This window comes from Anas platyrhynchos, chromosome 4 (assembly GCF_047663525.1).
Source record: "Anas platyrhynchos isolate ZD024472 breed Pekin duck chromosome 4, IASCAAS_PekinDuck_T2T, whole genome shotgun sequence".
In the NCBI taxonomy this organism is placed as follows: domain Eukaryota; kingdom Metazoa; phylum Chordata; class Aves; order Anseriformes; family Anatidae; genus Anas; species Anas platyrhynchos.
This window is the reverse complement of record NC_092590.1, coordinates 31,351,432-31,369,471: the sequence shown is the minus strand read 5'-3', so window position 1 is coordinate 31,369,471 and position 18,040 is coordinate 31,351,432. Positions and strand designations below refer to the sequence as shown.

General features: G+C 39.6%; 1 protein-coding gene across 14 annotated transcripts in view; it reads right to left on the bottom strand.

The window, feature by feature from the left end:
- Positions 1–18,040, bottom strand: part of MARCHF1 (membrane associated ring-CH-type finger 1) — a 295,689-nt gene that overhangs the window by 7,108 nt on the left and 270,541 nt on the right. For all 14 annotated transcript variants that reach the window (XM_072037339.1, XM_072037344.1, XM_072037340.1 and 11 more), the window contains 2 exons: positions 16,063–16,243; positions 284–431 (listed from right to left, as the gene is read on the bottom strand). In XM_072037339.1, the coding sequence (XP_071893440.1) occupies positions 284–431; positions 16,063–16,243 (329 nt within the window). The remainder of the gene's footprint in view (positions 1–283; positions 432–16,062; positions 16,244–18,040) is intronic.

The following is an 18,040-nucleotide window of genomic DNA, read 5'->3' as shown; positions in this document are numbered from 1 at the left end:
CTAAGCCTTAGAAATACCTCGATAATGGGAGATTAACCAAAGAAGAACAGCAGGCTAGTTAAGCTGTCGTAATGGTTACACTTAGCTGAGATCTCTCTGCAGGGGCATAAAGCAACCTTTTAACACAGATGTGTTCGTTACTTCTCTATTAAAGTATTTGATGGAGCCATATATCAATGAGGTGTTAACTTGAGAACTGAATGTGACTGGTTATGTGGCTGCACTTCAAATCCACCCACTGCGTTCATTATCAACAAGACTGAAGAAGATAAAAAACACTTACCATTATCATTGCCTTGTTTAATTTCCTCAGCGGTTCTATCAATTAAAACGTACAATGACCAAACAACACAGGTAATTGCAATTACATGGAATGTGACTGAACAAACTATTTTCCTCCTCTCACTTGTCGTCATCTGCAGTTTCTCCCACTAAATTAAAAAAAAAATAAAAAATAAAAATGAGAAACAAAATCAGATTAGTGAAATTTTACATTAAACTGATTAGGCCATTCTAGCTCTTTCTGCCAAAAAAAAAAAAAATAAAGCAAGCCTTAATAGACTTAACAAACCCTTTTTTCCAATGATTCTATGATTCTATGATTTTATTTCAATAATATACAGAACAGTAGTATGTGCATTGTCATGGTAAAATTCATAATGATCTCATTTTCACAGATTCACAGGAATGAAGAATTAGGAAGGAGAGCTCCATTCTTTCTGTTTGCTTGTGAATGACATCTGAAGTAATTTCACTGCAGTACAGCCATAACACAGTAATAGACAAGTAAAAAGATGAATATTTATTTTTAACTTTTCCTGTTGCACACTTCTGGAGAGAAGAGAAGAAAAAAAAACACATTGCCTTGCAATATTTAAACTATTCTTAAGCATTCTCAGTTTCTTAAAATTAAAGGAGTTGTGGAACAGCCTTCCCATAAAATAATAGCATGAAAAATATTCTTTTTCCCATAAAGAACAGCTGCATTTGAGGATTAAATTCAATAAACTTGAGAAGATGATTACATGGAAATGATCATACATGATAACAGTCTCAGTAACTCCAGAAGTATCTTCCAGGCATATGTTTGCAAATTATGGCACTAAATCCAGGCATGTGTTTGTGAATTATGGCACTAAATCCTAGTTTAAGTTAGGGCTATTTTAGAATGAAACAGGCGATTCTCTGCATTTGAACAATGCAACTCTTGAGGCGATTTTTTAATCTTGCTTGTGAATACATATATATATATATATATTTTAGCAATTCTCTAAAATAAAACCGTTCTATACCAAAACATTTGCCTTTGAAAACAGATGAAAGAATATGACATTTAAAAGCAAAATGCCTCAATCTGATGAATAATCTCACAGAGTCCATAGCTGGCATCTGATGAACAAAGCAAATGCAGACGACGATACAACAGTGCCACCTCTCTCACAGTCACGCTAATGCACGACTCGGCTGGTTCACAATCCAGGCCAGGGCACTGACCAGCGCAGGAACACCCTGCTGTGCCAGCACGTACCTTTGGTGCTCCCAGGACAGGGTTCCTGCTAGCTTCCAGCCACCCTGGCCACTTCAGAGCGCTGAGGTGGCAGAAACTTACTTTGAAAGGTTTGCTTTTGTTGTAGGCTGGTTGGGGTCTTCTGTTTTGTTTAGTTTTCTTTTGGGAAAATAACGAATTTCCCCAAATTGCTCATGGCCAGAGTTGGAGATGGCATCCTATACAGGGCAGGTCTCTAACCGGAACTGAAACGGCCACTCCTGGAGTCTGAACACTACTTGCTGTCCAGCCAGATTCCCACCAGGTACAACTGCCAGGAAAGCCGAGGAGTGTCCATGCAATGAGACCAAGAGGGCGAACTTCCAGCAGTGCTGCTGTCAGCAGCTAGCTTTAGAGCAGCACGTACTGGTCCAAACAAACACCATTCCTTAATGGCAGCTTACACATTTCAGTCCTGTTGTCTCAAAACGAAATCTCAGTGGACTGTTTGCCAGAAATTTATGAGCACAAGGCTTAAATAACTAGAACCGAAAGATTTCCTGAGTAATACAAGAAGAGACAGAGCTAGCAGTTGATACATCATCACAGCTTCTGACATGTACTTAAAAGTGAAAAGTAAGCTTGTGGGATTTTGAATAGCAGTCTGGAGAAATGGCATGCATTAAAAAAAAGAGGAAATAAAACCCAGAACGTCAGGTTCATGTATTTCATGTAGGCAGTGTTCAGTGGTAAGAATGGAGACTGTGGCATTAACATTACAGCCTTATCATTACAATTACCAGGTTACACAGCATTTGACCTGGAGACTTTGATCCTTTTTTTGCAAGGAGAATTCAATTCAAGCCTTGCAACAGGCTTTCTTGCCAAAGAAAAAGTTGTCTTTGTCCACATGGAAGAAAGGATCCTGCCCTAACCCTTCGCGTAGCTTTGGATGCTTTGTGGAAGATCAATGGCTAATATAAAGAAGAAGGAATCGTGTTCTCAAACAGAAAATTTTCTGTCGTCTCTTATACTACATTTTTGTTCTACTGGTGGGGAAATTCTGTGCTAAATTTTTCATTGTCATGCATATCTGCAGCTCATTATAGCTATTTTGCTCTCTGTCATGCACTGAAAAGCCTTAGATGGTTGACCTGAATGCCAAGTCAAAGAAGTCTTTTCCTTGTGGTATTTTAAAGTTTGGAAAGAAGAATATGCCATTAATCTAAATGTAAACATATTGTAGGTGGAAAACAATGACAAAAACAAATGACCATCTGGCAGGATAGGTAAATAAAGGCACAGCCTCTCAAACTTATGCTGATATTTGCAGGAAATGTGCATCACAAGATGTAGACAGTGGGAAGAGGCTAAAGCCAGGCTTTTTTGCTAACATTCCATGATCAGATGATCAGACCAGCTACACTGCAAGCCAAGACCTACTGGCCTCTGCTTCCTCTCTCTGCCCCCTTTTCTTCTCCCACGGGAGAGCAGGGCTGTATGTCTACTGCATCCACGCATGTGTTACCACACCAGAAACCAGCAGGCTGGCAGGAGAATGGCAAAGGTCACTACACCATGGAGCTGGGACACCGTGTGGAGCACCCCTTAATCCCAGCTGCAATAAAAAAATAAAATAAAAAGGGAGAGAAAGGAGCACAGGGGAGATCTCTGCTCAGGGACAGATGCAGGGGGGATGAGAGTACTTGGAAGTTTTTACAGCTGCTTGGTGTCTCACAAAGCCGTGCGGCTGTTCTGCCCAGCTCTAGCTGCAGGCCCAGTTCTCCTCTGCCCCAGTCACAATGGTCTGAGCTCAGAAGGGGAAATTTAATTAAACTTAGTGCTCTAGTCCTGGGTGAACCCTATGGTGGCTGAGGTAATTTTCTTGTCCTAATCACATATTTTAGCTTGGCTGAACAGAGAGTACTATGTGACTACTGTCATTCCCTCCTAGACGACTGATCTGCTAGCAATTTAAACCTGCAATTTAAGTTGCCCTGGAGCAGAAAAATGCAATTCACTCTTAGGATTTTTGCAATAGGCTTAAATCTAACATTTAACTGTCAGTGTTAGCACAGACTTGCGTGGATAAAAGCAAAATTACGTGAAGTAAAAACTACTTGAAAGTCCGTAGCAAAGGCTTTGAGACAACAGTATATTGAGCAGAAAAAGCATCAGCCCCTTTTTCTTGTGCTGTGTTGTCCAGGGCTCAATATATGCTAAACCTGGTTGGGGATATTTGGCAGCTGCTACCATGTCACACAGCACAGGAATGCCTCCTTAATCCCCAGTAAAGTCATCTCTGCTGTATTTTGCAGCTTCTGCAATTCTCATGGCTCTCTACATTTAGTCCATGATGGTAGGATAAAAATAAGCCGCATCACATTTTATTAGCTTCAACCTTGAGCTGGAAAAACCTACATCCATCAGGATGACACCTTGTGACATGCCATGGATAGGGTATCAGATGCCACCAAGAACACAAAATAACAGAAGTGTTCAGATGCAACTTTCCTTGGAAACTTCCGTGTTAACGCTCCTAAAGTGCTCTAGAGCCTAGAAGGAGTGAAAGAGACTGTAAGCGACAGAGAAGACATTTATAATGACTTGCAAATTAGGGAGTCAATGAACTGCTAGACAAACATTGTAGTTTTTGTTCAGCCCACTCTGAAGCATCCCTTCTCGGTGGTACACCCTGTTGTGACCACCCCCACAGCCCTTACTGGTGGCAGCTGTACAAACGCAGGCTGGGAATCACCAGAGGCACAGACTGTTTAATACCCTGCAAACGCAGAAGCAACCACACGAACGACATTAGGCTCCACGGAACAGGTGTGCTAGCATCTACCAGCCTTTTTTCCACAAACAACGTGTGCGTATCCCGGGAAGAAAGCTTGCACCGTGCTCTGCAGACCACAGGAGGGCGGTGGATGACCGCGTACCTGCTGCAGAAGTTCCCAGCCAGGAGCCAGAGGGAGCCAAGCTCCTGCGCTGCGCCGCCCGGAGGTCTGTAGGCACACCTTGGAGGTGGCAGCTGGAAAACTGCAGCCTGGTTTAGATGTCTACCTTGTGCTTTCTTTTTGTTTCTTACAGACTGCTTTGCTCGGAAAGGGGAACGGTTTCTGATTTCATAATCTGCCCTCGCAATTACAAAACGCAGTCATGAGTCTTCTGGGGGAGAGAGGGGAGACTTGAATAGGCTGCTCATAAGCGAGGAGCATCTAAATCATATGCTGCCAACCACTTCCCTTTCCTCTAACATGGTCTGAGAAAAGAGCTGATACTTATTTTAAAGGACCAAACTTGCCTCCCCACATGGGCCATCTAGTAAAAGCTTGGTTAATCAATATGCAACAAATACATCCGGATATTTTTAGTACCCTCTGAAAATGGATCGTCAGAGGGTCTGAAAATGCTGCTTTGTATCCTCAAACTACCAGCACAGCCTTTCTTCTTACAGACTGAAGTATGTCCACGGTTTTATCTCTGCCCTACACATTAAGTTTTCTACAAACTGGTTTCAGGGTGCCCTGGTACAGAAGCAGAAGCTTGGTGCTGTTCACACATCACAGGATTGCACCCCACAAACTCTGCCGCTTGCCCCCCTTTCCCCCATCTTCAGACTGCAGATTTACTTTTTGTGTCCCCATGTGGACTCCTGCTAGGGGGAACACCTCACGTTGGACACGAAGTTTTGTCTGCACAGACTTCCTGAAGCAACTCCTTACCTACAGCAGATTTGCAGATGCACATGTTTACCACATCAGGTCTGTCTCCTGCAGAGGCTCGTGACTGAAGATGCCAAATCGAAGGTGAAGTTAATGGGCTGCTTTGCTACAGAGTGAACGCTTGCGCCTTTAGCTCCCAGGTATTCTCAGGAACTTTTTTTTTTTTTTTAATGCCATGTAAGGAGGCTTGACAGGGCAATCTGGAGTGGGCATTACACTGCTCATACTAAATATTTCTCCTGTTCTGACTTTTTTCTCCGTCTCCATTACTTAAGTGAAGAAATGAGAACAAACATAATGTAAACAGCACCGACAGCTGGAAGGATTTCCTCCTGTTCTCACTTAGAGCTAAAGTCATGCAACACTTTCTGAATTCTGTCTATATACAAGGAAAGACTTTGAGCCAACTTCTATCTTGAAATCATCACGCAAAACGAAGGCTAAAATTATTTACTAGGGGCTGTTGTAGAAACTGCATTCTGCACACAGCCTCAAAATGCACAGAAAAGCATCTTTCTTATCTCAAAACAGGCCTGAAGGATCTAGCCAGAGCTTTTGAAAAAAGCTCCTAAGGAGCTGGAGCAGCAGATGATGAAGTGAGCTGAGCAGAGAAGATATGTCAGTAGTCTGAACATGTAGCTCAGAGTTATTTATTGTCTGTGGTGTGGGGAGGGTTTTTTGGTCACTTGTTGCAGCACTAATTGGCTCAGGCTCCACAGCAAACTGCTCGCTGCTATCAACCTACCAGCTGGAGGAAAGCAGCTGCAACAGTAGTTTGCAGGAATGGGATCTGTGCAGTGGGTGGAGGAGGAAGAAATAGCTGTAATGAAAGACAACGGGGTTCCCCTCGTCAGGAGACAGAAATAGCCTCATGCAGGCCTGAAGCATTGATCAGAGATGAGACTTAAATCCTTACAATTTAAGGAAAAGCATTTTGGGCCATGCTGCGCCATCTAAACAACACGTGGCTACAGTCTGTTCCCGAGGGACTGCCTCCTACAGAAGGAGAAAGCATGCCTCACTGCATCCTGTTCCAAGAGAAGAGGTGTCCATCATACAGTCAAAGGGCACGTACCAGGTTTGCTGGCTAAAAGAGTCTGGACCACAAAACCTCCTTGTTCTTTTCCCCATGCACACCCAGAGCACATGCAAAGAGGAAGAACAGAGCAGGTTCAATATAACAGAAACATTTGTGATGGCCTTTTGCCAAGGTACATCCCAGAAAAGAAACTCTTCTAAGGAACAGATTTAGACCCTTGTCACTGACAACAAAAATAAAGTAAATAAATATATAATTTCAGAAAACCAACAACAACCTGGTTAACTCATCAGATGAACTACTACAGATCTTTCTCTGCCTGAAGTTTACATAAAATCTGTTTCTGTACCTACATGACACTAAGTAAACATGGATGCAATTCAAATTACTGTCATATCTGAAACATCTACTAAGAAAAGTTTAAGCCTGAACAGTGTGAAATGCATGTCTAGACTATTAAAAGAACTACGTAACAAAAGATGTCACTTTGATAAACACTTTGAGATTGTCATCTGCAGAGAACTAGTAATTTGGTGTTATCAAAATCAAGGCAGCACTACATTTATTTTCAAAGTGACAGCTAAAAGCTGGACTTGAGTGATGTAATCAGTATGCGCATTTCACAAACTCATGGAAACTTTAACTGTGTATGTCATCAATTATCAGACCCTTAAAGACTGCAAAATAGAAGTATTAAGCAATTTGAGAAGATCATTTCTAAAATGAAGTAGCTGTTTTTGCAATCTGGAAGTACTACTGAGACTACTTGTCATTTACCAGCTAGAAGAACTTCAGTACCTGCATCCTAATCATTCCAACGCAAACTAAATGAAGAAATGCTACTCTGTGCAAACACAGGAGTTGCCAGACCTCCTGTCCCTCTCATACAATGTTCTGCCTCATACAGAGGCCAGCACCAGGTGCTTCAGAGAAATCTGCAAGAAACCCCACGGCAAGTAATTAGAGGATAAACTCTCAATATTGGGAGCTTCTTCCCAGCTCCCATCTGCTAGGAATTAGTTTCCATCACTATACAGAACGCACACGGAAAGTAAACACTTTGGAGAATACAAGATTCCTCTTTGAATACTTGAACAACAGTAAGAAACTCTTTGTTCAGTAGAGGTCTACATGAGCAGCCTCTGCTACTATCATAAGCTTCTCTTTTACGATTCTTTTCCTCCACAGTCACTATGCAGCGTGTATATTAAAATCACAGCCCAGGCCTCAAAATACTAAAGAAAAAAAGAAGAAAAAAAGCACAACCTAACTCCTGTGGTACAAAGCACGGATCATAATTTTGTTTCAAGGTCAGTTAGGCTCAGTTTTCATTTTCCAACTAAAGCAGGCAGGGTTACTGCATTTTGTGGTATGCACTCTGTGGGCAGTCGAAGAACAGCTGTGACACTGCTAGACTGGAGATGGAGTGTGCCAGGGTGAAAGCGACCACAGGTCCATCCTCCACTACAGCTGCCATCACAAACCACCTCTCAGCAGTTGGTGGCAGAGTCTCTGTCTCTGAACACCAAACAGAATGGGCTCTCTGCACATCTGAGCATATTTTGGCAATGGATGGGGACAGAAAGCTAGGGTAACAAGGCAGAAATAGGAAAAGGAGAAAAATTAGAGAAGAGGGAAGAGGATAGCAACAACACATTACATATTATTGTATGCCTCTACATCTCCCTCAGTTTTGTCCAATTACAAGAAAATTCCCTGAAGAATTTTCATTTTCTCATCTTCATTATGTTCCTTTAGGCACACAGTTAAAATATACGATCATAGCTTTGTTAAGAGTCTTTACCTGAACCACCTTCTCTTCAGCATTCATTATACTGCTTAATTTCCTCAGTATCTAATTGTCTAGCCTGCTGAGAAGTATCATGAAACATGCATTTCAAAATTAGAGCTGATGAAATAAAACTGGTGACACGTGAAAAGCTAAGACAACAAATATGCTTTTTCTTTAGCTGTAGCTGTAAATGATATACAGTCTTCTCCAGAAGTTACAATAGAATATTAGTTATTCCACCTTCCTCTTAGAAAATATGTTCCTAAATATTTTCCTAAATTTGCCTTCTCTTAGTGCAAGCATGAAAATTTGCTTTACTGCCTTGTACTAAATGTGCTTGGCCTTTTTTGGTTGCAGACCATGTCCTTGATTCTTACACTTGATACATTAGTAATTTAACACTCTTTCCACTATATGAAATTCCTTAGAGTTCTAATTTGTATCTTACAGAATAAAAACCTAAAATCATTTACCTGCAGAATCTACTGTGTGACTTGATCTACAGAAGCATGCACTAAATCTCTACAGTCTGAGGCCCTCCAGCATCATGTGTGGAATGGAGAGTACAGCCGAAAGCAGAGGAAGGAGGGGTACAAAGGTGATTTCAGATGTGAAGGAGTCTTGTGAGAAAAGGATTACAGCTGACTGGAATCAGAAAGTAGCCATATTCAAAAGCCACTGAACCAAGTGCAGCCATTTAGTTGTGTTGGGTGAATCTCAAGAACATCTTGCCTGTCTTTGTCATCTCAATTTTTGTCCTTCACTTAAATGGATCAAATATACTTTTACCAATTCTTTCTTTGCTCCTCTACCACCCACTAAATTGATAGTACCAGTGGACCTGAACAACAAGGTGGTTTTTTTTGCATGTTATGTCATTATTTTATTCCTCAAGTTGTAAGAGCAACTGACCTACTCTGCAAGAAAAATGTAACTCAACTTCTGAGCTTCCTTTAACCACATCAGTCTGAATCACTGCAATCACGTGGCTTGGTTTAAATGCCCTTTTACACCAAAAGCCAAGTATTGTTAAATATATTTTCATTTAACCACATCTAGACATATCTTATTTTTGCAACTACATATACCCTATATATGTTGTGTGCCTGATTTGCCATATCACCATATCCCCAAGAATAAAAAAAAGAACCTGACATGCTTAGTTATCTATAAACAAGACTTTGGCAAGAATACCACTGATTTCCAAATGAATAGCTGCAGTTACCTTCTCTGTCTTTTAGTTTTCCCACATGATACGCACTTTTGATCCAATCAAATAAAAATGAAATAGAAGAAATTTGTGCTGAGGAAAAGCTACAGTAATTAACACAAAACTATAGCCTAGTGCTCTGGCACTGAGCTGAGGGAAGCTATTCATTCTGAAAGACCTCCACCAAATGCCATACATCCCAATTTTGTCGCATACAAATTGGAGCAGATGAATAAAGATCTAAATTCCTAGAGGAAAAGGCTCTTCTTTCAAGTAATTTTAATAAAATGCCACAGGAATAAAATTAAATTAACAGTAAAAATCATAAGTTTAGGGAATAAACTACAACAATTATCCCATTTGATCATAATTTTGATCAAGTACCCTATGTAGCATTGCTACATTCAAGAGAATTCATTTCTGCATGCATTCCAGCAGTAGGCAAGCATCAGCTTGTGAACTAAAACTCATAGCAGATCTTTCTCACACAAAATAAATTTGATGCAAATAACCACTGTAGGATTTGTACGTATTAGTTATCTGAGAGATTAATAGACACATTAATCAGATCATGAAGAGCAGCCTGATCCCATTAGAGCTGGTAAAATCTCTAGCTTCAAAATTAAATAGTAGAAACAGCTTTTTTTACAAAAGCCCATGAATAGCAATGGATAGTTTAGGTCAGCCCTTGAGTTGATTATGTTCTTTAAATTTATATTACTAACTATACATTTTGTGTCAGAACACTGTTCTGTCTGTGTTTTCTTTAGTTGCAAAGCCAGTATCAAGGGATTCTCTTCACTATTTCCAGTGCCTGAGCTAACCCAACTGTTATGAACTGTTCATGAAGCTAAGCTATAAAAATGAAACACTGAAATGGCTGGAAATAAAAAAGGAAAAGCAGACCCCAATTATTTAAAAAAATAACTGAGAAGCTGACAAACCACAGGATGGAGTAGTATCCTTTAAGCAAAATGGATACAAAATCTTTTGATTCCAGTTGCATCTCTAAAAAAAAACTCAGACCAAAACTGTTTATTTCAGCTTCAGAAAGCATGGAAGAGTTTGTACCTCAAAGAGCTCACATTCGTGGTTGTGTCCTATAGTTGGTAACACCACTAATGCCCACAGCTGGACAACTAATACTTACAGCTGAACTCCTGAATTCCCTTTGCTTTTGTAAATGCTACTGAGCAGCAGAAGCAGCAAATCTGGTTACTAGCAGCTAATTAGAAGAGGAAACAGTATTTGTTTCATTTTCTGGTGTAGGATTGTTTGTTTGCTTCTTAAAAGGATGCTGCATATGAGGGGTCCCAGCAAAGTCTAGTAGAATGATGGCTTTTTGCAAGCGTAAGGGTACAGTGTGATGGTTTCAAGGTACAAGGCACCAGAGGTCAGCATCTCCAGTCAGAAATTCATGGGATCAGGAGCAGCTGTGTGAGTAAAAGCTGTGCTAAATGGAAAAGAAAGGAGATGCAAAGCTAGCCCAAATTCTACTACCATGAGAAAGCTCTTCTTTATCGATGCCTCTTACAGCACAAAATGCAAGAAAACTTCACTCTACGAACTACAGCATGCTACCTATATACAGATTAATTAGCGATAAGGCTCTATTACTTCCTTTCACATTACACATACAATCGTCAAAACAAAGTAGTTCCTCACATCCTCAAGGCATCACAATGGGATATAAATGCTATAGAATTATTTTAACCTTAAAAGCTTTAATATACACGTGCTCCCCTAAGCACAGAGTTACTCACTACGATGACATGATAGCCAATACCAAAGCAACAGCTTTGTGCCTTTGTGCATACTGGTGAAGTATCTGACCTCACGTATTACAAGGACTGATGTGAGGCTGGCGATGTGTTGAGACAGTTTACTCTAAGAAAGAAAACACTGGAGCAGGTTGCCTTGACGACACTGTGCAGCTACACCAGAAATCAAAAGGAAATGTAGGATCTTCTGCTATGTTAAGGACTGCAAAGTATTCACCAAATTGGGTTGAAAGAGAGCTAATCCCTCAGCAAGTCAATGTTACCTGACCTATGCAATATTAGCTATCACTTCTTATCATAAGCCTTATTAGAAAACTGATGTAAAAGCCAGACGGTTCCTACTTTGCAGCACAGGGCAATCAGAAGCAAACAGCCAGCTATACAGTAATGACTGCTCAAAGTTTCATTGTTTTCCTCAGAGGCTGCAGGTCACTTCTGGTTCTGACAGTCTGCTCTGGGGGCAGGAGTGGTTTCTAATGGTGATCGGTTTTGATTTCACAAAGATGTCTCTGCAGGCTGCATCACTTTGAGCAGTCACCACCACATTCCTAAACGAGGAGCATAAATACCAGTTCTCCAAGTGCAGCTAGCATTTAACCGAAAATAAATCAACAACACATATCTTGCCCTCACTGAAGTTATCACACGTACTGCCAGATTTTATCAAATAAGGATTTATCCACAAAGCATCCAGTTCTGAATGAGTTCCTTCAGGCAGACATATTTCCTAAGATTTACTGCTTTTATAGGATTGCACTGAGCATGTGGAAGGGAGCTGAATTTGGCTCTTACACTGTAGCAAAGAGCTCTAACAACTGGATTTAGAGTAATGCCAGTAACAACTGTTTTGTAAAAAAAAAAAAAAAAAGGCACCCTACACAGTTTTAACTTGAATAGAGAGAGCAGAAGCAGATGTGTCCTTCTCCTGACCTGATGGTCTCATTGCAAACAGAACATCTCCAACCTACCGCATTAAAACAAAATACTTGCTATAGTGAACTACATACCTACAGCAGGGACATAACCCTCGAATCCTGTATGGGAGTCAGAGCTGGCAAGCTGGTAATTTATAAAATAAATGGTACCAAACAGGGAAGGAGCATTCCTTTCTTCTTGCCTAATGACAGCAGTTGGGGACATGAGAAGTTACAGAGTACAGGGGTGTAAAACCCAAAGAGACACACCTTGTAGTAGATTCAGAAGTGCTATTTATCAGCATGCAAACAAATACAAAATGCAAGAGGAGTAAACATTGAGAAGACATATATACACTTTCAAATTTAACACGAAGATAAGGTTTCTTTCATTATCAGTATTAGTACACTTGCTTTTCTTCTGTTTAATTTAAAAGAAACATAACACTCCATCCTAAAAGAACACTCCTTATTCTCTTTTTAAAAGGGGTAGATTCAGATACCCTCTCAATCAGAAACACAATGATTATTAGCTGTTAGATAGTGCTTCCCTAAACAAATAAACAAACAAAAAATGACTTGTTCTTTCTTAATGATGAAGAGTAACCATTGCATGGTAACAATGCAGTATTACTTTGCCTCACATAAATGCAACACTATTTGTAAATCATTTCAAAGGTAAAACAAAATCAGGAGAGGAAAGAGACATATCTGACACTGAGGAATAATCTGTCGGGATAAGACATCAAAGGAAAACATCTAATCAGATACCAGAAATCTTAAATGGACAGCAAACTTCAAATTCAAAAAGTATTTACAAGTACAGCAAGACACAGGAGAAATTTGCATTTGAAGATATTTCTGCATTTTTAATGCCTTAATCCATTTCATACTCAAAGCATTTTAATGCAGTTTCTGTCTCTACTATGCTTCAAATACCAAATTCAAGAGATATGAAATGCAGGTACCACTTTATCAGGATTACATCCTTTTTAATGAAGAAGTGATTTGCCCAGGATGAAGCTATTACCTGAGAGAGCTCAATAAGAAACTGACACAAGCTTATTGTCACTTTGTAATTCTCTGCTTGATAAATAAGGTTACTTTACAAAGAAAAAATTCTGCACTACACACTGCAAATGCTGAAAAGTAAAGCTACAAACAAAACCGTATTATTTATAGCGACGGATAGTCATAATGGAGACCAGGAGAAATAAAACAGATACACTAAGCAATGCTTAATATTTAATCTCTAAATTTGTATTTAGCCAAGTAATTATTCCTCCTGAAATACACGAAACTCTTGCATTGCCTGTTGATCATTACTTAAAAAGATTACTTCAATGCAAAGACTCACTAACATGATTAATCTAAGTTTTATTTGATGTCTGATGCTTTCAGGGATTCCGTAATTAAATTACTGGTGCATATTTGCACAAAGCTATTGATTTTAATAGAGGTATCTTGAATTATGTTAACCTAGTATGCTGCACATTGTCACTTTTGGGTGCTAGCAGCTATATGACATGATATTCAAAAATGATTATGCTATGAATCCCTAGACTTTGATTAAAAAATGGTTAGGAAACAATGAGGGTGCATGAAACACTGAGGCATGCATAAAGATGGTAATTCGTCAGTTGAATCAAAATAGTTTTGTTTTATTGTGAAATCCTGCTTTTGTGATACTTCACAAACAAAATTACAGTTATCTGTAATTAAATTCTGTGGTGTATAATTTTTCCCTTCAGCAGACCAGCAGTTGAAGTGTTACAAAGATATTATGATGAATTTCATCATAATGAAGCAATGTATAATCAAGAACCAAACTCTATAATCTCACATCATAAGTAAGTTAAGATTTAAAACTCAAAACTGGCTGGGAGTTGTGACCCTTTCACTTGTAGAATGTCATTTCAAATCCAGATCTGATGGCCATTGAAAATGCTTCCTCTGGAGCTAGTGAGAAACTTTCACTTTAGGGGAAATTAAAATTAAATCCTTCCCTACACATACCTGGCAACTGTGCTTACACGGCAAGTCTCTTCATGATCACTTTCCTCCCTTACCTTGTCTTTGCTACAGCTCTCAAAATGCTTGGTTATAAAAGAGCTCCTCATAAACTGGATAGTGTTTCATAAATCTGAGAAAGACCGTGATGGTAGTATATACACTTACTGAGGATGATACTTTCAGTTTAATATAACATAAGAAAAGTGTCACATTTGAAAGCCATAAATGTATATACCATAAACAATTTTAACTTTGAAAACTTTGAAAAACGTTTCCTAATCTTGGTTTCTGAAATGGGTTCAAATCATGATCTGTAATTATACGCTGGTTCCATACTATATTGAAAAATATTTTTGGCACTGCATTGAAGAGGGAGAATGTGGCCAGATTTTTATTATCAATGAGATAAGCTACAGTGCTGTCTTGAGCAGAAACAAATACATCCTCTCTTAAAGAAAAGGCTCATCTTTGCTATGTTGGAAATCAAAAACATACCTGAGAAGCAATGATAAGCGATGTGGCTAAAGAAATGAATGTTGTTAATCATTCAATTAAAAAAAGACAGATTTGCAGGAATGACATTACCACTCTAAATCCATCAGTATTCCATTAAATTCTTTCCAAGAAAAAATAAAAAGAGTGGCTACTTCTGATATCAACAGTTATGCACATTATTCACTCCTTTTCACCTTGGATGCTATAAATTTTATTTCCAGACTTTTAAAGACACACTAATGTCTAACACAATCAGGAAAAGACTTATACTTGAAATAGTGGTATCTGCATGTTCTCTTGGGGAAAGTAGCAAGTGTGTTTGTTAGGTGGAAGGTTAAAGCAAATTCTGTTGAAACAGAAAAAACAGAAAGAAAACACGCTACAGGCAGGGAATTTTATACAATTACCTCCTTCCTGTCACATTATCTAAAGTTTATCTGTTATTACTAAAAATTGAGACAATATAATTAAGTTTTTAGTCATCAGTGTTTTATTTACATCTGTTTCAATTGCTAGTCTACCTGGCAAGATCTACCAGGCACTTGAGAACTGTCCTTTGTTATCACAGGCTTTGCTTGTCAAATCAGACCCAACTTTCTCCAACCGTTGTTTATCACCGGAGACCTACTAGATAATTTCTCCGGATGAGAAATGAACAGGAATTCTATTTGCTCTCCTTTTCAGAACTGCTCCCAGTGGAAGGCTGACAAAACCAAAATGTCTTTTGCCATCAAAACACCTTTATATATGCATGTACTAGCTATAAGCTAATAGTGTCTACATGTTTTTCAAAGCATCTTGGATTGACATTTATTTTAAATCAAAACTCACCATGCACTAGATTGACTCAAACTTCAAAGATGCAACAAAATCCAAAGTGGATGAGAGCATTTTTAGAGAAAATCTACAGGAGAAATTATTCACTGCAAACAAAACCAAACCCACATATGCTTAATAAACTCTTTACTTTCTCTATACTGGCAACCCTTGTACCATTAAATTGATTTATCCTGGAAAACAGATGATGAGTACAGATAACATACATTTGACTTTCAGGATGCAAGGTCGCCCTGTAGTTTAGATTCCATTAACTAATCTTAATGTGTAAGTGATTAATTTGCCCACGAGTGTAACAGTTAGAACAGATGCAGCTAAAATGATTGACTGTGTTATTTCATAATTGCCATTTCCACAGTAGTATAAGCATCCTTCTCAACTGGAAGTTACAGGCTCAACTAAGAGTCACTGGGTGAGCTGGCCTGTGTTATTCAGGAACAAAATGTGAGGAGCACGATTTCCTTCTGGCTTAAAAATAGGCACATCAGCCAATAATAAAAAAGCAGAAGATAAAAATTCTAAATGAAAATAACTATTTTTTGTGCATTTACACTGCATGCATGCCAAAAGGGAGTCTATTCAAAACACCCTCCTCCTGTAAATTAACTAACCTAAATATAGAAAAAAGATTTCTGGGACTGATTTAATAACAGCAAGTACAAAGCCATTTTGGACAGGTAGATGTTTCTTTAAATGTGCTAGTACCATTTGTGCAGCCATTCCAGCCATTTGACATTTCAGTGTAATTAAATTCAAAAGCACCATACCTTCCGAAGAGGTTTGAGCTTGGTCTCCATTATAAAGTCGTACTTGCAGAGTTCACAACAGCGTGTGTCTGAGCTCTTAATCCACTGGTGTAGGCAGGCCTGATGAACAAAGCGTAGGGTCCCTGTGCAGCGACACGGTGTGATGAGGGGACTTTCATCATCTCCCTCACAGTGACAGATCCTGACAGGAAGGACAGCAACAGTGCGTGAGGGAACTTTCCAGACTCTGCTTTTTTATTTTCAGACTTGACATTTGTGAAACACAAGGTACACAGCCTTTCAGATTAAGGCCCAGGAACATACTCCTTGTTCCCTTCTGCCCCTCAGTAATTTCTCTTCATTTAGCTATTTCCCTTTGAACTTGCTATGTGGGCTGAAGGTGAATCAATACGAATAATACTGTTTTATGCATGGCAAAACCTCTAAGACAAATATCTGTGGTCTTATAGTTAGGGCTAAGTAGTTCTTGGTCTGGAAGTAATGACAAGAAAATAATCAAAGTCAGCAGAATCTAATGACAAACTGAAAATATCCAGCATGGAAAGTACAAAAAGTTTCTAAGATACCTCTTGGTAGTTTCACAGCTAAAAGGATTAGAGAACAGTTTTGAGTACTCTGGAGCAATGCATACAGCACACGTACACACACACACACACTTTCGCGGAGGCAGGTATCAAAAAGACATGGCCCTTTCTCATACTTCATTGTCCCTTTGAGGTAGATATCTGCCTTATCTGTGAAAACAAAAACTACAGCTGTAAGCAGACCCTAAGACAGATGCTGGTTCCGGAACTGTCATTACCTTGTAGTGGGATACAAAGCTTTTCACATTGCAGTTTTGCATAAAATAATCAGTGTCCTGACACCACAATCTGATGGCTTTCTTCTGTGACTTATGTCCAAATGTCTTAGTGATCTTCATCAATTCCAGACTCCTGATCACATCAGGGAAACATTTGCTCATTGAAACCTAGGCCAGCTTTATCTGCAAGTATCTCTGTGAGGACAGAGAAAGCTCAGCAGTAAGCAGAAGTAACCAAACAACTTTAGTTAAGGAGGGTTCACCTCTACAAAGAGTAACTCCCTTCCATCAACACCTCACAGAAAACATAACAAAACACCCAAGCCCTCATGAATGTCCAGAGACAGACTGGCATGTAAGGGAAGGACAGAAAAAGCTGACGCTTGTAAAATGTTACTTCAAAATAGAGAAGTAATAAAAACAGCACAGATCTGTGTGTCATGCAAACAAAACGTTCAGCTTAGGAACTGCACACTTAGGAAAGGCAGCCCCAGATACGTGCATGCAGAAGTGTCTGAGCATGTCTGGTCTGAGGCACAGCTCTTCCCTTTACACAGAAAACTGCAGCCACATCGCTCCTGGGGTAGAAAAAGGGCCCTGTGGTGAGCCAGTCTTCCTAACAGCCTGGCAAGGGAAGGAGGACGATGTTCTGCACCCCACAGGGGCAGCTGGCACTTAGGGCAGCCCAGCGAAAGACTGGTTACAGCACACACAGGCTGCCACATCTACAAGCAGGAGGGGAAGGCCATCTCAGTGTTTAAATGAAAGATCTGTGGATCAAAAACAGCTGCTGCTCCTTCACAGCACAGCCTAGAGCCGTGAGAAAATGAATCTACAATCACAGGAAAGCAGAACAAAGCTGCTTCACCAGATACGTAGTGAGGGAAAAAAAAAAAAAAAAAAAAAAAAAAACAAGAAAATGAATCTCTGGAAATCTGGTACACAAAAGCCAGGTTTTCAGGGTCTGCAGTGGTGCTCATATGCTCTTCAGCATCTTCTACCCCTGTGGGAGCAGGGGGAGAAGAAAATACCCACAATTTCTATCTTGGACACACTCTGTATTTGAGACACACATTTTACAAGGAGTCCATTTGCAGACTTCTCTTTACTAACCCAGCCAAGCTAGACACATCAGTGGCTTAGTTCTTATGTAGAAACTTGCTGCATGCTGTTTTC